The 20,852-nt window shown below is 44.5% G+C and overlaps 1 protein-coding gene across 1 annotated transcript in view; it reads left to right on the top strand.

Annotated features, from left to right (window-relative positions):
* cps1 (carbamoyl-phosphate synthase 1, mitochondrial) overlaps positions 1–20,852 on the top strand; it is a 97,736-nt gene that overhangs the window by 7,448 nt on the left and 69,436 nt on the right. Inside the window, 20 exon segments of the mRNA XM_024136188.2 lie at positions 1,694–1,803; positions 2,028–2,172; positions 3,566–3,655; positions 3,988–4,044; positions 4,273–4,365; positions 4,484–4,573; positions 5,534–5,662; positions 6,050–6,156; positions 6,733–6,874; positions 7,180–7,257; positions 7,462–7,560; positions 8,092–8,187; positions 9,780–9,969; positions 11,526–11,683; positions 12,145–12,273; positions 12,512–12,656; positions 13,928–14,138; positions 15,908–16,106; positions 16,353–16,529; positions 18,688–18,806. Of these exon segments, the coding sequence (XP_023991956.1) occupies positions 1,694–1,803; positions 2,028–2,172; positions 3,566–3,655; positions 3,988–4,044; positions 4,273–4,365; positions 4,484–4,573; positions 5,534–5,662; positions 6,050–6,156; positions 6,733–6,874; positions 7,180–7,257; positions 7,462–7,560; positions 8,092–8,187; positions 9,780–9,969; positions 11,526–11,683; positions 12,145–12,273; positions 12,512–12,656; positions 13,928–14,138; positions 15,908–16,106; positions 16,353–16,529; positions 18,688–18,806 (2,564 nt within the window).

Raw genomic sequence — 20,852 nt, 5'->3', positions numbered from 1 at the left:
GGAGTTACACAGTATTGTTGAAACACATCCATGCTCTACTTGCTATGGGGGTCACTGCTATTAGCTTCACGACTGACATTTGGACCAGCGATGTCAGCCCCATAAGCATGCTGAGTCTGACAGCACAGTGGGTCGAGGATTTCATACTGAGGAAAGCCGTATTGCATGCTCAAGAATGTACTGGTTCTCATACCACTGCTGCCATTTCAATGGCATTTAAGAACATGTTTGAAACTTGGAAACATGAACACAATCCTAGCGCCATTCGAACAATTGACTCGAGAAATAAGCTAATCAAGTGCATCTGCAGAAGATGTGATACCCTCTGTCATGTAATTGAAACGCCAGCTCAACAAAACTGCCAACACAGACCGTGGGGTTAAAACTTACAAAAGTACTTGAGGCTGTGAACAAGCGATTCGGTGTCATTTGAGCCTCTTTACTGTGTCGCCACCATGCTCGATGCTAGGTACAAGGACCGCTACTTCGATGCAGACAAGAAACAGGGTTTACGTGAAATGTTACAGACACAGCTGGACAAGATGGAAACAGACACAGTGACAGTGCGCACCGAGGACGAGAGGCCACGGACAGACAGAGCTGAAACTTCACTGCTTGACATGTATGATGAAATCCTGGTTGAGAATGAAATGACTGAACAAATGAACAACGAAACAGCACAGCAAGTAAGTGAAAGAACTAGGGTTTGATGACGTTTTACTGGTAATGAGGACATACGTAAATTCAAACAAAATAACTTTTTGGTCAGTAGGCAAGTCAATTAAAAATAAATTCTTATTTACAATGACGACCTACTCTGGCCAAACCCGGAGGACGCTTGGCCAATTCTGCGCCGCTCTATGGGACTCCCAATCATGGCCGGATGTGATACAGCCTGGATTCGAACCAGGAACTGTAGTGACGCCTCTTGCACTGAGATGTGGTGCCTTAGACTGCTGCGTCCGTGTGTGTGTGTGTGTGTGTGTGTGTTAACTATTTAACTGTACTAGTTTTTATATCAGGTATCGGTATGTTTTGTTTTTTTGGCAAGGAAAATATCGGATATCGGTATCGGCCAAAAATCTAATATCGGTGCATCCCTAGTACGGAACACTGTTAGGTACCAGTAACATAACACAATTTGGAAAGAGTCAAGGGGTCTGAACACTTTCTGAATGCAYTGTGTAGCCTGTCTCAGTGGCCTTGTGATTAAAGTGCCCACCCTAAGGTTGGGAGTTTGATCTGAAGCGTCTCTGCTTGAGACTCAGCATTAAAGAGATAGACGGGGGGTAAGGCCCTGCGATAAACTACTGTCCTGTCCAGGGGGTGTACTTGTAATTAGCCTCCTGCTCCTATGAGCTGTTCCAGCTAGCACAAACCAAGGCTTGTGCAAGGCTGGCTACTTTTTTACTATAGCCTATTGAATTATTAACAAAGGGTCATTGTAATATAAAAAGGTGCCACTGCCATATAATAGGTCTGTGAATGTACCGTAGTAGTTTTCCCACCACGTTCTTGTATTTACACAGTAGCCCAGTTACCAGTCCAACTCTTGGATGTGTTCTGTACTGTGTAGGCTAACGTGAAGAGTAATTTACCAACGCTTTCCAACGGTTGAGTATAATGCTATGTCTTCTTTTTCTTCATCCTTGTCCCTCTCCTACTGCTCCTCCTCCTTCACCTCCTCTCCCAGGCCCAGATAGCCCACCTGGTCCTGGAGGATGGTACCCGGATGAAGGGCTTCTCCTTTGGGGATGAACGCTCTGCTGCTGGGGAGCTGGTCTTCAACACTGGCCTGGTGGGGTAAGAGATCAGTCTTGTCTAAATCACCATTAACAGTCAGTCATCATCATTGCTAAAGTGCATGGATCACAGTATGTTTACATTGTGGGGATACAATTTTGTCCTAACCAGGGGACAGGTAAGCAGTTTTTCCAACTCCTATGGTCACTCTCATACCAAACATGACAACAACCAGCACAAATAGGTTACCTATGTGTATCTATAATAACTACACATTTCTAAAGGTACCCAGAGGCTTTGACTGACCCCAGCTACAGAGGTCAGATCCTGACCCTGACCTACCCCATAGTGGGGAACTACGGCGTTCCAAACACTCAGGAGCTGGATGAGCTGGGCCTGAGGAGGAACATCGAGTCAGACCGTATACAGGTGGGTCTGTTATGTTATCGTGTGTGTGTGTGTGTGTGTGTGTGTGTGTGTGTGTGTGTGTGGTGTGTGTGTGTGTGTGTGTGTGTGTGTGTGTGTGTGTGTGTGTGTGTGTGTGTGTGTGTGTGTGTGTGTGTGTGTGTGAGTTGTCTGTGTTAGTGATGTCGGGTTGACTCATACCCGCAGTCCCAGTGGGTATATCCGCGGGCGGATGGGTTTAGGGTCATGAAATATTGTGTGTATGAAGGGCGGGTGGGTGGCGGGCAGGTTCAATAAAGAGAAAACAATGCATCAAAAAAGATCAGAAATTTATAATTCTGGGCCTCCCGAGTGGCGCAGCGGTCTGTGTCACAGCTGGCCGTGACCAGGAGACCCATGAGGCAGCGCACAATTGGCCAAGCGTTTTCCGGGTTTGGGGAGGGTTTGGCCGGCTGGGATGTCCTTGTCCCATCGCGCTCTAGCGACTCCTTGTGGCGGGCTGGGCACATGCATGCTGACTTCGGTCACCAGCAGTACAGTGTTTCCTCCAACACATTGGTACGGCTGGCTTCCGGGTTAAGCGAGCAGTGTGTCAAGAAGCAGTGAAGAAGCAGCTTGGCGGGTTGTGTTTCAGAGGACGCATGGCTTTCGACTTTCGYYTCTCTCGAGTCCGTACGGGAGTTGCAGCGATGGGACAAGATTGTAACTACCAATTGGATGTCACAAAATTGGGGAGATAAAGGGGTACAAAAGTACAAAATGAAACAAAAATAAATAAATTAATGTATAATTCTGGGGCCTCCCGAGTGGCGCAGTGGTCTAAGGCACTGCATTGCAGTGCTGATGCACCACTACAGCCGGGAGCCCCACAATTGGCCCAGTGTTGTCTGGGTTAGGGGAGAGTTCGGGGGATTTCATTGGCTCATCTCGCTCTAGTGACTCCTTGTCGGGCTGACCGCCTGCAAGCCGATACATTGGTTTGGCTCGCTTCCGGGTTAAGCGAGCGGTGTGTTAAGAAGCAGCGAGGCTTGGCAAAAATGCACACCAAATGCTTTTGGGAATTTGGGCAGAAACAGTTAACGTTGATCCACTGAGGCAAAAAGGACAATGTCAGAGTTTAATTCAATAAGAGAAAAGCTGCGAAATGGAGAGTTGAAATAAATAGGAGGGCCAGAATAGTAGCCTAATGTTTGGGAAAGATGTGGTAAAAGAGCAGTGTTATGTTATGCTATGTTTTAAAGTTGACAGCTCCTTTGCTTCGCTGTTAGTCAAGTCAATCTTTTAGGGTATTTAAAGTGCATATTACAAGGTCTCATACTCTTTACAGAGGAAATAAATAATAGCTTTATTAGGTCGATAACTCAAGTGTTTGGTTTGTGTTGTGACTCATGTTGGGTTTGTGTTGTGATYTCTGTAGGTATCTGGACTCTTGGTGCAGGATTACAGTCATGAGTACAGCCACTGGAACTCTGTCAAGTCCCTGGGACAGTGGCTACAGGAGGAGAAGGTAGTAGAGACAGCATTACAGTCCTTCACGCCGTCTAACATAGTCAACATAACATAAGTCCCCAGCGTTACAGTTCTCATTAGTGGTGGGTCCGCCCTCAAAAAGGAGATTTTCTTTTTATTAATTGAGAAATAAAATAAYTTTTTGGAGTGCAGACCCACTACTAATGAATTTGATGTTTTACTTTTGGCTAATGCACCAGTTCTGATTACAGTGGTTTAAGGAACCTCTTGAAAACATGGCACTTCGACTCATTCTCTAACAGCTCTAAGTCTTACTTAAATTTTAATGTTGTCAAATGGCAATTAGTATTTTCTCATATTATTTGAAAGGTCCCTGCATTGTTTGGAGTGGATACTAGGATGCTGACCAAGATCATCAGAGACAAGGTAAAAGTGTTTTTACTGTAAGCCTTGTCAAAGCCAGAAATGGCCTATAGGGCAGGATCTCCTGTCTATGTAGCTTGAGGCAGCTTGATGTACAAGTACACACCCTGGACAGGAAGCTAGTCTTGTTACTGCTTTACTCTGATTGTATTTAAAGAAACATGACTATTTGTCCTCTTGAAGAAAAAAGCTGTTTTTGACAGAAAATGTGTCTCTTTATTATGTGACCAGGGTACAGTGTTGGGGAAGATAGAGTTTGAGGGCCATCCAGTAGAGATATCAGACCCTAACCAGCAGAACATTGTAGCAGAAGTCTCAACAAAGGTACGTTCTGACTGCTATACGATCAAGTGTATGCTGTTATTATGGATATGATTCTGCTGCAAAACATATTCCCCCTGTTGATGATGATGATATCCTTTCATTGTTCTTGTATATCCAGGAGACCAGAGTGTTTGGGAAAGGTAACCCCATCAAAGTGGTTGCTGTTGACTGTGGCATCAAACACAACATCATCAGGCTGCTTGTTAAGGTGAGAAAGGGAGACTAGAGGAGAAAGTTCACCATTGATCACTGACCTCATCTCTTCTGGTCCGTAGGTGATACAACTTAGACTACAGTAGGGCTGTCCCAACTAAAATAAATCTTGGTTGACTGAAAGTGGTCTGTTCTTTYGACCAATAGATTGGTCAACATTTTTAAACGTGTATTTTTCCGTATATAGACACATTGTGTTTTAATAAAATAAACTATATGCATTGAGCTTGTCCGATGCTTAAACCTTACGCTTTGATGAAATAAGACAAATGCCTCAAGAGGGCACCAGAGATCTAGATAATCTCCCCCCGCTCCTGCTGGCTTTCACAGATTCTGCCATTACTCTCCTGAAGTTGCCGGTAATAGGCTACAAGAGGAGCCTGCAGCCTTTCTCATGTGGAATGCCAGGTTGTCTTACAATTTCTACCGATCTGCCTGCCAGTTCTGGTTTTCATATGCACATTTTCGTGAAACAGTTTCATTTAATTTATAATAACTTCTCTATATCAGAGTTGCAAAGATAAAGCCATATCTCAGACTGGCCAATAAAATTAATAGATTAAGATGGGCAAAAGAACACAGACACTGGACAGGGGAACTCTGCCTAGAAAGCAAGCATCCTCTTCACTGTAGACGTTGAGACGGGTGTTTTGCGGATACTATTTAACATTTCTAAGTGACCCCAAACTTTTGAACGGTAGTGTGTATATATATATATTTGTTACTGCTCGACTAAAACAATCTCGGTCGACCAGCAGCCTAACGACCAAACAATCAACGAGTCGACTAATTGGGTTCAGCCCTAGACTACAGTATGACCCTGTGGGTTTGAGTGTGAAACAAAGAATGAAAGATGTTATTTTAGAGTACCATAAATACTGACCCTGGGGTAGTCACTAACAGCAGCATGAATAGAATTGATGATAATAAGTGTCTCTCTGTCTGTATGCTGTAGCGTGGTGCWGAGGTCCATCTGGTGCCCTGGAACCAGGACCTGATGAGTCTGGAGTACGATGGCCTGTTCATCTCCAACGGCCCTGGGGATCCCTCTCTGGCAGGAGACCTCATACAGAACGTCCGCAAGGTAACATTACCAGCTGCCCATTGCACTACAGAGGGAAGAGAATTAGATGAAGAGAACAGTTTACAAAGGACTTATAAAACCATTTAGGTGTGAAGTGTTACCATGATAAAAGATGTTAGCATTGCCAGATGGAATTTCATCCAAAACATCCTCAAGGTACCAGCTGCCCATTGGACTACAGAGCAACGTTTGTGTTGTGATTGCTCAAAATACATCTGAGTCATACTTTATTAGCGAGTACTTGCCGCCTTTTGATTTCTTGTAAACTAATTGTTGTAAACTAGTTTGAAAGTGGTTTCATACGACTACATTATTCTCATTATTGCTCTCCCTCTGGTCTATTCCCCTTCATCCTACCACCTCCCTGGCTGTGTTGTTCATCCCTAGGTCCTGGAGAGTGACCGGCCACAGCCTGTCTTTGGTATCTGTATGGGCAACCAGATCACAGCACTGGCTGCAGGGGCCCAGTCCTACAAACTGCCCATGGGTAACAGGTAAACTACACATGCATTGCAGGTAGGGCTGTTGCAGTGACCGTATTACCGAGTCATTAGTTATGACCGCATTAAAATTCCATGTGACCGTTGAGTCAGTGTTCTCCTCTGACTCAACGGACATGTGTTGGTCGTACCCAACAACCATCATGTCGCTAATGGCCTGATACTGAGGGCTCTATTGTCCCTATAACCCAGGGATGGGCAACTGGTGGCCTGCGGCCCATCTTTTGAAGGCCCCCTGATCAATTCCATGACCACCGCAGCCCTAATTTCAGGACACGTATTAGTGTCCTTCTTGCCAGCTGATTCTTTCATCATTAGGGTCTTGCTCTGTTGAAGTTAACCCTCTACCTTAGGGGAATTGAAGAGATATTAGAACTCTATAGGCTGATTTCCTGGACCTAGATTAAGACTAATTCTGGACTAAAAAGCACTTTCAATGGAGATACTCTATTTAGCATTATTTTTAGTGTAGGAGTAGATTTCATCTTGGTCTGGGAAACTGGCCCTCTAAGTCTGTGGCTACTAAGATGTAACTACATATAATTTGTAATTATGTTTATTGTTCTCCAGAGGTCAGAACCAGCCTGTACTCAACGTGATGACGGGCCAGGCCTTCATCACAGCCCAGAACCACGGTTACGGCATTGACAGCACCTCTCTACCACCTGGATGGAGCCCGCTGTTTGTTAACGCCAACGACGGAACCAACGAAGTCTGCTTTGTGTTCTTAATTACTTACTTAGGGGGCCCATCACTCTTCAGGGAGCATAGGCCACTGACGACACAAAACGCACTCTTGGGTTTTGTGATAGCTACAGCATGATTGTTTTGAATGATTAGGTTCAGTTGTATTTATTTGTCTTAGCTCCGTACTCTCTTGAAAACAAACATTGTTACCGAATGGATGGACTATACTGGTTAAAGAAAGATGAAGTGAACTTCTACCTAAGTTTATAGCTATGTTTGTTTTACAACAAACTTAGTCATTCAAAACTTTATCTTCTTGTTGTGTCCCAGGGCATCATGCACGACACCAAGCCAGTCTTCACGGCTCAGTTCCACCCAGAAGCTAAAGGAGGACCTACAGACACTGAGGTAAAGCTGCTCTACAAACGGATACAATTAAACTATTGATCACTGCAAAACACCACTGCATCCATTATAAGTCCCTGTTGTGCCTTGGCTAGTTAAGTACACAGGAAATACTTTTTCCTGCGGAGGATGGACAGTCCACAGTAGAATTCAGACAAAACTATCCTTTCTGTGATTCATAGTTAATTTTCACTGTCTTTTTTGCAGTTCCTATTTGATGCGTTCATATCCCTGATAAAGAATGGGAAGGAGGCCAACATTGTGTCAGTCATGCCCAAGAAGCCTGCTATCCCACCTAGGACTCAGGTAAGATACTAACTAATGAAAGAAATCATTCTACTTCATCAAGATAGAGGGCCAAAAATCTGWATGCATTTTTCATGTGCGATTCTACTTTGTGGCTCAGTTGGTAAGAGCATGGCGCTTGAAACGCCAGGGTCATAGGTGAGGGACGGCTCATAATAATGGCTGGAACGGAGYAAGTGGAAACCATGTATTTGATAGCATTCCACTGATTCCGTTCCACTATTACCATAAACGCATCCTCCCCAATTAAGGGTGATGTACAGTATATAAACATACTAACATGTATGTACTAATACTCAGTGCTTGACTTGGACTGAAATAGGTGCCATTAATCATTTTGAAGTGCGGGTACTGTTTATATTTAGGTGCAGGAGCTCCACAATACTTTTGAGCTAATATTTTATAAGAGGTGCAGGAACTCAAGCAGTAGAACATTTGAGGTGTCCGTACTCCGCTCCGGTGAGCTCCTGCCCAAGTCAAGCGCTGCAAATACTGTATTATTGATGTGTCCTTGTGTTTTTCTTAATGCAGGTTTCCAAGGTGCTGGTGCTGGGGTCTGGAGGTCTGTCCATTGGTCAGGCTGGGGAGTTTGACTACTCTGGATCACAGGCCGTCAAAGCCATGAAGGTGAGAGGGCCTAGGCGAGCCAGTCAGGAGAGGCTGAACCAGATCCGATCAAGATTGTCCAAAAGTTACAAAAAATAAAATAGTTACTTACAACAAACAAAGAAGCAGAAGCTCACATGTGCATTCGGAAAGTATTCAGACCCCTTGACTTTTCCAAATTTTGTTTTGTTACAGCCGTATTCTAAAATTGATTAAATAGTTGTTTTTCCTCATCAATCTACACCCCATAATGAAAAAGCTAAAACAGGTTTTTAGACATTTTTGCAAATATATTAAAAAAGGAAATATCACATACATAAGTATTCAGACCTTTTAGTCAGTACTTTGTTGAAGCACCTTTGGCAGCGATTACATCCGCGAGTCTTCTTGGGTATGATGCTACAAGGATGGCACACCTGTATTTGGGGGGTTTCTCCCATTCTTCCCTGCAGATCCTCTCAAGCTCTGTCAGGTTGATTGGGGAGCGTCGCTGCACAGYTATTTTCAGGTCTCTCCAGAGATGTTCGATCGGGTTCTGGCTGGGCCGCTCAAGGACATTCAAAGACTTGTCCCGAAGCCACTCCTGCATTGTCTTGGCTGTGTGCTTTGGGTCATTGTCCTGTGGGAAGGTGAACCTTTGCCCCAGTCTGAGGTCTTGAGTGCTCTGGAGCAGGTTTTCATCAAGGATCTCTCTATACTGTGCTCCGTTCATCTTTCCCTCGATCTTGACTAGTCTCCCTGTCCCTGCCACTGAACAACATCCCCACGGCATGACGCTGGCTCCACCATGCTTCACTGTAGGGATGGTGCCAGGTTTCCTCCAGACGTGATGCTTGGCATTCAGGCCAAAGAGTTCAATCTTGGTTTCATCAGACCAGAGAATCTTGTTTCTCATGGTCTGAGAGTCCTTCAGGTGCCTTTTGGCATACTCCAAGTGGGCTGTCATGTGCCTTTTACTGAGGAGTGGCTTCCATCKGGCCACTCTACAATAAAGGCCTGATTGGTGGAGTGCTGCAGAGATGGTTGTCCTTCTGGAAGGTTCTCCCATCTTCACAGAGAAACTCTGGAGTTTTGTCAGAGAGACCATCTGGTTCTTGATCACCTCACTGACCAAAGCCCTTCTCCCCGATTGCTCAGTCTGGCTGGGCTGCCAGCTCTAGGAAGAGTCGTGGTGGTTCTAAACTTATTTTGAGTCTCATAGCAAAGGGTCTGAATACTTATGTAAATAAGGTATTTTTTTWAWWWTTTTTTATAGATTTGCGAAAATGTCTAAAAACCTGTTTACTCTTTGTCATTATGGGGTATTGTGTAGCTTGATGAGGAAAAACATGTATTTAATCCATTTTAGAATAAGGCTGTAACTTAACAAAATATGGAATAAGTCAAGGGGTCTGAATACTTTCCAAATACACTGTATTTGACCTGTTTTTTAGCCTGGTTTGTTTGTGCAGTACAGCCAACTCCTATAGTCATTGTCATGATAGCAGAGAATACAAACTTAAACCAGGCTATGTGTGTATGACAATCTCCACAAATGTCTTCAGTCAAAACAAACATCAACATTTCTGTGTGTGTGTGTGTGTCTTCCCTCCTTGCGTGCGTGTGTGTTCCAGGAGGAGAACGTGAGGACGGTGCTGATGAATCCGAACATAGCATCGGTGCAGACCAACGAGGTGGGGACTAAACAGGCTGACTCTGTCTACTTCCTGCCTGTCACGCCTCAGTTCGTCACAGAGGTCATTAAGACCGAACGACCTGACGGCATCCTGCTGTCTATGGGAGGACAGACCGCTCTAAACTGTGGTGAGTTAGGGGTGTGAGCGGACCTGGACTGGAGCGCGGCGCGAGTATCCCAAAAGCTGGATTGTTGGCCTTCTCGCCCGCTCCAATTTCACTCCAGTTCCGCTCCAGTAGCACTCATTTCACTTCAGGAGCTCAGGGCATGCCCGGCACTGCTTGCATTTCTAGGCTGCTTGCATTTCTAGTTCACTAAATATTTTCATAAAGAAACTGATAAAACACACAGGTGCAAAATCAAGATGAGGACCAAGAGAAAGAGCGAGTGGTGATGTAGTGTCCACAACTAAAGAATCATTGGGAATCTGAAAAGACACATATCGTAAAAGCATGATGGTGCATTAGGTGCACATGCTAACAGAAAGGAGCAAGGTGGGTAGCTAGCTAAGTGTGTCATTGTAGCAAAATTATTTATAAACGAGCAATCAAATCTCTTAAGTTTCGTTCATTTTGGTTCTATTATCTATACGATAGACTATCATTGATTTCTGCCCAATAGGCCTGACATATTACCTCTTTCAAGGAGCTTTTGGTTTTGATAGAGTTTTTCTGCTTAAAAAACTTTAGGTCTACCTAAAGAAAGAAAAAATCTAAGCAACTCTGTAAGCACTGAGAGGATATTCTCCACTGCTGGCCTRCTCTCCAGGCACCATCGCATGAGCCTGAAGCTACAGACTCTGGCCAAACTCCTGTTTCTTAAAGTGAATTCAAATCACTTTAAGCCTAATTCAAATCATTAAGCCTAATCAAATCATTAAGCCAAATTCAAATCATTAAGCCTAATTAAGCCTTTGTTTCATTTTTATTTAATTCTAAGTAAGTCACAGCCTATATGCGCAATTTATAAACTATAATTATTTAATACAACTACATGTTGTTTAAATGCTGAGCGTTTAGTGTTCCTGCCAGCCTAGTGTGTTGTACTCGCAAATGCTACTCGCAAATGCCTTGAAATAATAGGCTAATAATGTAGCCAAAACAATTCATTTTCTTTCTTTCTCCTGACTTATTTAGTGTTTTATGTGCTGTTTTAATACAACATGTAGCCTATGTGAAATGATGAGCGCTTCTTACGGTCACCTTTTCATGTTTATTAAAACACTTTTCATTGAAATCATAGGGTTTGGTTTCAGTACTTCAAAACCAAGTGGTAGGTCCAGGTAGTCACAAACATAGATGGGTGTTGGTTAAATGGTGCTTTTAATGAATGGAGCGAATTTGGAGTGGCAGTATTTTTTCCCCTGTGAGCGAGGTGTGGTTTTTAGTGGAGCGGTTGGAAAGGACATGGAGCGCCAGTGCACCACTCTGTGAGCGATGAGCGGGATTTTCCGACCGCTCGACTTCGCTCACATTCTCTGGTGGGGGGTGGTGTGTGTGTGTGTGGCGGTATATTGCTACCCGTTGAAGGACAGACCGCTCCCAACTGTGGTGAGTGTGAAGGTGGAGGTGTGTGTGTGAATATATGTGCCTTCTATCTGACTATTACACCTACACTCTGAAGTCACATGCATTCTCCCATCTCTCTCTCACGTGTGTGCATGTTTCCCTGTGTGTCTGTGTAGGAGTGGAGCTGTTCCAGAGTGGGGTACTGCAGAAGTATGGGGTGAAGGTGTTGGGGACCCCTGTAGAGTCCATTATGGCTACTGAGGACAGACAGCTGTTTGCTGACAAGCTCAACGAGATCAATGAGAAGATCGCTCCCAGCTTCGCTGTGGAGACGGTGAGGCTTCTAGACAAACACAAGTCACATCAAAAACAATGTTCTGATTTAGTTTTTCGCTCTCAACCTCACATCAGGGGTAGATCTCAAAATKTTTCCCTCTTTCCTTGCATCTACCCTCCTCATCTCCTTGCTTCCCTTTTTGTGAAAGAGAGGTGAGGAGAGGACGGCGGAAAGGACATGAGGAAAGAAATTTGAGATTCAACCCAGGTGTAGGCATTTATAGGTGTAAGGTGCAGACCCGGGCTCAAATACTATTTGAAATATTTTGAATTGGCCTTCCCAGAGTGCCAAATGTGTAGCATTTGGAGTTCCAGGACTTGTCTATTGGTCCGGTAAGCCTGTCAAGCACAGCTAAACTATTTTAAATTATTTCAAATAGTATTTGAACCCAAGTCTGGTAAGTTGCAGAGCGGAGTTGAATAGTGTAGTGTGATGTAAGGACAGTGTTTGTCCTATAGGTGGCAGATGCCCTGAAGGCAGCGGATCAGATAGGCTACCCTGTCATGCTACGTTCTGCCTATTCCCTGGGCGGACTGGGCTCAGGACTCTGTGCCAACAAGGACAAGCTGGAGGAGACCGCTCGGAAGGTAGGTCAAAAGACTTGTTGAGGACACAAGACCCATTCAGGCCTCTTATGCATGTATCTTTTTGACAAGCTGGCTAGGCCGGGCATATGAATGGCAAACCGTCTACTCAATCTACTCAGTAGGTCAAAGATCAATTCAGTGTTAGCCTAATCATGAATGCTGGGTTGTGTTCAGGCAGTCACAATGTAGCAAATTGTTTAAAAAAGTTATGAACTAGAAAACGTGTGTGTTTGTGTAGGCCCTGGCGATGAGCTGTCAGATCCTTGTGGAGAAGTCTCTGATGGGTTGGAAAGAGGTGGAGTATGAAGTAGTCAGGGACATCGCTAATAACTGTGTCACTGTCTGCAACATGGAGAACTTTGACCCCCTCGGCATTCACACAGGTATTACAAGCACATGCACGCACGCACGCACACCCACACACAGACGACGAGACAGACGACGAGGAGGAGGTCAGTGATCTGGCAGTGCGGTTCCAGGACAAAAACCTCCCCCTCAACGTCAGCAAAACAAAGGAATTGATCGTGGACTACAGGAAACCGGGCAGAGCACTCCCCCATCSACAGGGCTGTAGTGGAGCGGGTCGAGAGCTTCAAGTTCCTCGRTGTCCACATCACTAAGGACTTAACATGATCCACACACACCAACACAGTCGTGAAGAAGGCACAACAACGCCTCTTCCCCCTCAGGAGGCTGAAAAGTTTTGGCATGGGCCCTCAGATCCTCAAAAAGTTATTCAGCTGCGACATTGAGAGCATCTTGACTGGCTGCATCACCGCTTGGTATGGTAACTGYTTGGAATCACTGGGGCAGAGCTCCCTGACACCCAGGACCTCTATACCAGGTGGTGTCAGAGGAAGACCCTAAAAATTGTCAGACTCCAGCCACCCAAGTCATACACTGTTCTCTCTGCTACCGCATGGCAAGCGGTACCGATGCACCAAGTCTGGAACCACCAGGACCCTGAACAGCTTCTACCTCAGACCCATAAGACTACTAAATAGTTAACCAAATAGCTACCCAGACTATCTCCATTGACCCTTTTTGCAATAACTCTTTTGACTCATCACATATGCTGCTGCTACTGTTTATCTATCCTGTTGCCTAGTCACTTTACCCTTAACTGTATGTACATATCTACCTCAATATAGCCAAGTTATCTTTACTCTTTGTATGTTTGTTCCTTGTGTTATTATTTTTTACATTTTTCTCTCTGCATTGTTGGGAAGGGTCCGTAAGTCAGCATTTCACTGTTAGCCTTCACCTGTTGTTTACAAAGCATGTGACAAATACAATTTGATTTGATTTTGACAGACAGACACCCACATACACATTCTTTCCACTCTAAATCAAATCAAATTAAATCAAATTGTATTTGTTACATGTGCCGAAYACAACAGGTGTASATCTTACCGTGAAATGCTTACTTACAAGCCCTTAACCAACAATAGAGTTAATAAAATATTTACTAAATAAACTAAAGTAAAAACAATTAAGTAACACAAGAAAATTACATAACCATAACAAGGCTATATACAGGGGGCACCGGTACCGAGTCAAGCGGGGATAGAGGTTAGTCGAGGTAATCTGTAAAGTGACTATGCATAGAATCTATCTTCTCATTGGTCTGTTTGTCCACTCTCTCTCCCCCCAGGTGACTCTATTGTGGTGGCCCCCAGCCAGACTCTGTCCAATGAGGAGTACCACATGCTGCGTGAGACGGCCATTAAGGTAGTGCGTCACTTGGGCATCGTGGGGGAGTGTAACATCCAGTACGCCCTTCACCCTGGCTCTCTAGAGTACTGCATCATAGAGGTCAACGCTCGACTCTCACGCAGCTCTGCCCTCGCATCCAAGGCCACCGGGTAAGACGCTTGTTTTGCCAGCCTGATCACTAGAAATACACTTTGATTTCGGACACTTGAAAAGGTCCTGAGAACATCGACATACAGTGCATTCGGAAATTATTCAGACCCCTTTACTTTTTCTACATTTTGTTTTGTTACAGCCTTATTCTAAAATTGATTAAATCTTTTTTTTGCCCCTCATCAATCTACACAATACCCCATAATGACAAAGCCAAACACTTTTTTATAAATATATATATAAAAAACTGGAATCAGATTTACATAAGTATTCAGACCCTTTACTTAGTACTTTTTGAAGCCCCTTTTACAGTGATTACAGCCTTGAGTAGTCTTGGGTATGACGTTACAAGCTTGGCACAAATGTATGGTAGTTTCTCCCATTCTTCTGCAGATCCTCTCAAGCTCTGTCAGGTTGGATGGGGAACATTGCTGCACAGCTATTTTCAGGTTTCTCCAGAGATGTTCGATCGGGTTCAAGTCCGGGCTCTGGCTGGGCCACTCAAGGACATTCAGAGACTTGTCCCAAAGCCATTCCTGCGTTTTYTAGGCTGTGTGTTTAGGGTCGTTGTCCTGTTGGAAGGTGACTATTCGCCCCAGTCTGTGCGCTCTGGAGCAGGTTTTCATCAAGGATCTCTCTGTACTTTGCTCCGCTCATCTTTCCCTCGATCCTGACTAGTCTCCCAGTCTCTTCCTCTGAAAAACATCCCCACAGCATGATGCTGCCACCTCCATGCTTTACTGTAGGGGTGGTGCCAGGTTTCCTCCAGACGTGATGCTTGGCATTCAGGCCAAAGAGTTCAATCTTGGTTTCATCAGACCAGAGAATCTTGTTTCTCATGGTCTGAAAGTCCTTCAGGTGCCTTTTTGGCGGCCTGTCATGTGCCTTTTACTGAGGAGGGGCATCCGTCTGGCCACTCTACCATAAAGGCCTGATTGGTGGAGTTTTGCAGAGATGGTTGTCCTTCTGGAAGGTTCTCCCATCTCCACAGAGAAACTCTGGAGCTCTGTCAGAGTGACCATCGGGTTCCTGGTCACCTCCCTGACCAAGGCCCTTCTCCCCGATTGCTCAGTTTGGCTGGGCGGCCAGCTCTAGCAAAAGTCTTGGTGGTTCCAAACTTCTTCCATTTAAGAATGTTGGAAGCCACTGTGTTCTTGGGGACCCTCAATGCTGCAGACATTTATAGGTACCCTTTCCCAGATCTGTGCCTCGACACAATCCTGTCTCTGAGCTCTACGGACAATTCCTTCGACCTCATGGCTTGGTTTTTGCTCTGACATGCACTGTCAACTGTGGGACCTTATATAGACAGGTGTGTGCCTTTTATAAATTTGCTAAAATTTGCTAACATTTCTTTCACTTTGTCATTATGGGGTATTGTGTTTAGATTGTTACGTTACAGCCTTATTGTTCCTCATCAATATGGGAAATATATCGACATYGTTTACTCCAATTACGGTAGGGGTGGTAGGGTTAGGGGAAAATAAAGTAAAATATATTTTAAAATATATATTTAAAATAATATAGTTACAAAAAAATATATGGGGGGATTGGAAATGATGCAGACAATTACATTGATGGAAGCCATAATCTAGCTGCAATATTAATGCTGACCCCCCCCCACCCCCTGAAAAAAAAGGGTTATCCATAAAATATTCCTTACACAGTGCACTACTTTTGACCAGGACCCATAGGGTCTGTCTAAAGTGCAGTATTGCAGTACAATAGTATCTCAACTCTCCTAACCCACTCCCCATGCTCCCTCAAGGTACCCCCTGGCGTTTGTTGCAGCCAAGCTGGCTTTGGGCATCCCTCTGCCGGAGATCAAGAACACGGTGTCAGAGAAAACCACAGCCTGTTTCGAACCAAGCCTGGATTACATTGTCACTAAGATCCCTCGCTGGGACCTCGACCGATTCCAGGGCATGTCCCGAGAGATAGGCAGCTCCATGAAGAGTGTTGGAGAGGTACGGGACACACACGCGCTCCGCTTCAAGGGGGATACTGCCATATTGCTTTCACACCTATTTTATCCTCTCATATCTACACGTAGTGCTTAGGGGGTAGGAGCTAGGCGTTGATTTGGCATTCAGGGATAGCCTACTTAATCTTGACTTCTGTTCAGTTTACCATTAATAGATGACTCTAAATGAAACCTGTCTGTCTCTTTATCTTCTTGTTTTAACGTCTCTCTCTCCCCCCTGTGCTCTCAGGTGATGGCTGTTGGGCGTACGTTTGAGGAGAGCATGCAGAAGGCTCTGAGGATGTGCCACCCCTCTGTGGACGGGTTCATGCCCCGCCTGCCCCTCAACAAGCCTTGGTCTGCTCAGCAGGACCTAGACCAAGAGCTGGCTGTACCCTCCAGCACACGGGTTTTCTCCCTGGCCAAGGTAGAGACACCACATACAGTGCCTTCAGAAAGTAGTCACACCCCTTGACCTTTTCCACATTTTGTTGTGTTACAGCCTGAATTAAAAGATGATTACATTTAGATTTTGTGTCACTGGCATAAACACAATACGCCATAATGTCAAAGTGGAATTATGTTTTTAGACATTTTTGAAAATGTGAAATGTCAATAAGTATTCACCCCCTCTGTTATGGCAAGCCTAAATAAGTTCAGGGGTAAATATTTGCTTAACAAGTCACATAATAAGTTGCATGGACTCACTCAGTGTGCAATAATAGTGTTTAACATTTATAAGGTCCCTCAGTCGAGCAGTGAATTTCAAACAGAGATTCAACCACAAAGACCAGGGGAGGTTTTCCAATGCCTCACAAATATAGGCACCTATTGGTAGATGGGTTAAAAAAAAAAATCTGACATTGATGATCCCTTTGAGCATGTTGAAGTTAATAATTACACTTTGGATTGTATATCAACACACCTTGTCACTACAAAGATACAGGCGTACTTCCTAACTCAGTTGCCGGAGAGGAAGGAAACCGCTCAGGGAATTCAGCTTGAGGCCAGTGTTGACTTTAAATCAATTTAATGGCTGTGATAGGAGAACTCAGGATTGATCAATGGATCAACAACGTAGTTATTCTACAATACTAACCTAAATGACAGAGTGAAAGAAGGAAGCTTGTACAGAATAAGGCATCCTGTTTGCAGTAAGGCACTCAAGTAAAACTGCAACAAAATGTGGCAAAGAAATACACTTTCTGGCCTGAATACAAAGTGTTATTTTTGGGGCAAATCCAACACATCACTGAGTAGCACTCTTCATATTTTCAAGCAGGGTGGTGTCTGTATCATGTTATGGGTATGCGTTCATCGGCGAGGACCACAGAGTTTTTTAGGATCAAAATGAAGGAAATAGAGTTCAGCACAGGCAAAAACTTCCTAGAGGAAAACCTGGTTGTCTGCTTTCCAACAGACACTGGGAGACAAATTCACCTTTCAGCAGAACAATAACCTAAAACACAAGGCCAAATGTACACTGGAGTTGCTTATCAAGACGACATTGAATGTTCCTGAGTGGCCTAGTTACAGTTTTGACTTAATTGGCTTGAAAATCTATGGCAAGACTTGAAAATGGCTGTCTAGCAGTGATCAACAACCAACATGACAGAGCTTGAAAAAAAATAAAAAGAATATTAAAATAAAAATGGAACTTGTACAGCCAAGTCAAATGGTGGCAGTCTGGAACCCTGGTGTATGTGTGGGAGAGGAACGGAGTGAGGAATCCTTCATTGAGTGCAGGATGAAATGATTGATGCTTGTACGATGTATTAAGAAGTAATGGGCCCAATCGTATCACGCTATGAGACGCCAATAACACTCAAGGTTAGCCTGGCAGCAGAGTCAGTGTGTGTGTGTGTGTGTGTGTGTGTGTGTGTGTGTGTGTGTGTGTGTGTGTGTGTGTGTGTGTGTGTGTGTGTGTGTGTGTGTAATTTCAGCATTTTTTTTCTCTCAGTGTCTAATTTCATTGTGAGCTGGTTATGTCTTCTATTAAACAGCCTGTCCATGTGAATCACACATGGCTGAAAGGCACCACTTAGTGCTGCGTGTGTCCTTCTGCCTTGTGCTGCGTCCCACACATGCCCAGGTAACAGACAGAGCAGTGCTGGAATGTGTGTGTGTGTTGGAGCTGGGCCCGTCACGGCTCATTGGGCCCTGCTTTATATTCCGAAGGCACCGCAGCAGACACAGCTCACAATTACACTGCATCATTCCCTGTATGAGAAGGACTCCACTCAACAATGTCTGATTACTCCATCACACAACTCAACTGAATGTTTTCTCATGGCCTGCATAGGTTGTGTTTTTATCATCATGGTTTTCATGCAACTTACTTTGTCAGTCGTGAGACTTGAATGTCTCATCATAATTGATTGACTGGTTGTTCTTACCAGCAGGTGGTAGCGCATTTAAAAGCACAGGTGTTAGAACAGGTTGAWTTGTGTTATTATCATGAGTGTTTAGAATGATTTGATTCTCTGTTTGTGTGYGTGCGTGCGTGTGTGAGTTGAGAGTAAAGCAGAAGGTGAGATGAGTAAAACCGTATTGTATTGACTGACCCTCTCCCGGTATCTCTCTAGGCCCTTCACAGTGGTGTGACTGTAGACCACATCCACCATCTCACTGCCATAGACAAGTGGTTCCTACACAAGCTACGACGCATCACAGAGCTGGAGCAGCACCTGAGCCAGTTCAACAGGTAGGAACATACACACACATGCATGGCGGCACACACACACACACACAAACACACGAATTTCACTGTTATGAAAAAAATACTTGATGCATTTAACACTTCTACCACTAGGTGATGCTATGAGGGCACAGTTAAACTGAGACTGTCAGTCCAATGGGGATGTGCTCTTGATGCCCCTTAGCAGCTCACCCATTACTCTATCCCTCCTGCTGTAGAAATATACTCCTCCTCCCTCTTCTCAGCCAGTCCACCTCTCCTCCTCCAGTCTCTCAGTCCTCCTCTCCTCAAGTGTCTTAGCACCTCTCTCCACTTTTTTTTCTCTCTCTCCACCAATCGTCTTCTTCAGCCTGTCTCTCATTCCGTCCACCCGCCTCTCTTCTATTCAAATTTGTATGACCCTCCTGCCATGGCTATGCCCAGGTTGGAGGGATGCTGGAGAGGAGCGATGGAGGGATAGAGGAGATTTTGGGCCCTGTGTGGGAGGAGAGCAGAGCAGCTGATGCAGAGCAGACACGGGTGTCCTTCAGGCATGTCAATTACCTTAGTCATATAACCCATGGCCTGGCTGGTGTGTGYGYGYGYGCGTGYGTGTGTGYGTGGGCTTGTCTGTACTCTACCAGCAGATAGTCCCTATATACACACACCCACGAACGGCCACAATCCTACACAGAAGAAACACACACAGACACCATACCACCAGGGCTATTCTCATCGTGTGCTGTTAAGCACGTCTTGTGATTCACTTATTATTTTCTTTACCTTTTTAGATMTTTTTTCTCTGGACAAACTGCAGTGGAATTTAAAACGCACTTCTCCTACTATTTCCACAGTCCTGTGGAAATACAATTAGCATAATAACAAAATCCATCAGTTTAAGCTAGAGATATAAGTTTCTTTTGATGGGCTGCGTCTCAATCCACCACATCCGCCGATATCGCCCTTCCGCATCTGCAGTGAAAGGTGGCAGAGCTAGAGCGGTATTTGTCAGACCGTAGACATCCCCGAAAATCGGTCTTCTCAACAAAACGTGTAAATAATCTGAACGGTTTGTCTCAGGAACACAATGGTATTCTGTGTTTTGCTTTACGGCTCCCACAAACGTCACGGGACTCGTCTGAAGTCGGTACCACCTCTTCTGCCAAGTTCTGTCTGTAGCGTACGAACAGTTTAGGCTACACACTAATATGACCCTTCTGTAGAAAGGTGAGTCTCTCATGAACACATACATGTCGTGTAATGCCCGAGGTGTAGTGGATGAACAGGAATCAAACGCAGGAGACAGAGAGTTCAGAGTAGCGTTCCAAATTTAATTCCCCACACGGGTGCAAACACGACGCTACTCAAAAAACAAATGCTTCACCACAAACAAAGTGAGAAACACGAAAATCACCAACCAACGTACACGTACCCTGACACACAAGAATGTACAGASTGTACACACAACAATCCCGCACACCCAGCAGGTCGGGCTGCTGGGTAATAAAGCCCCACAAATCACCCTAACCACAAACAGGTGTACCTACTCAACAAAAATGGAGGGGGAGGAAAAGTCAGTAGCACCTAGTAGGCCGGTGACGACGACCGCCGAGCACCACCCGAACAGGAAGGGGAGCCACCTTCGGTGGGAGTCGTTACATGTCGGTTGTTTTGCTCTAGGACGCCCAGTTAATAAAATTAATAGAGGTGTATATATGGAGATAGTTTAGTGCCAAAAATAAGGGGTTAAATACAGTGCATTTGGAAATTATACAGACCCCTTCCCTTTTTCCACATTTTGTTATGTTACAGCCTTATTCTAAAATGGATCAAATAAATGTTTTCCTTTATCAATCTACACACAATACCCCATAATGACAAAGCGAAAACAGGTTTTTGGAAATGTTTGCAAATGTATTTCAAATAATAAACAGAAACCTTATTTACATAAGTATTCAGACCCTTTGCTATGAGACTTGAAATTGAGCTCAGGTTTATCCTGTTTCCATTGATCATCCTTGAGCTGTTTCTACAATTTGATTGGAGTCCACCTGTGGTAGATTAAATTGATTG

The sequence above is a fragment of the Salvelinus sp. IW2-2015 genome, unplaced genomic scaffold, assembly GCF_002910315.2.
Source record: "Salvelinus sp. IW2-2015 unplaced genomic scaffold, ASM291031v2 Un_scaffold803, whole genome shotgun sequence".
Lineage (NCBI taxonomy): Eukaryota > Metazoa > Chordata > Actinopteri > Salmoniformes > Salmonidae > Salvelinus > Salvelinus sp. IW2-2015.
This window is presented reverse-complemented; position numbering and strand designations above follow the sequence as displayed.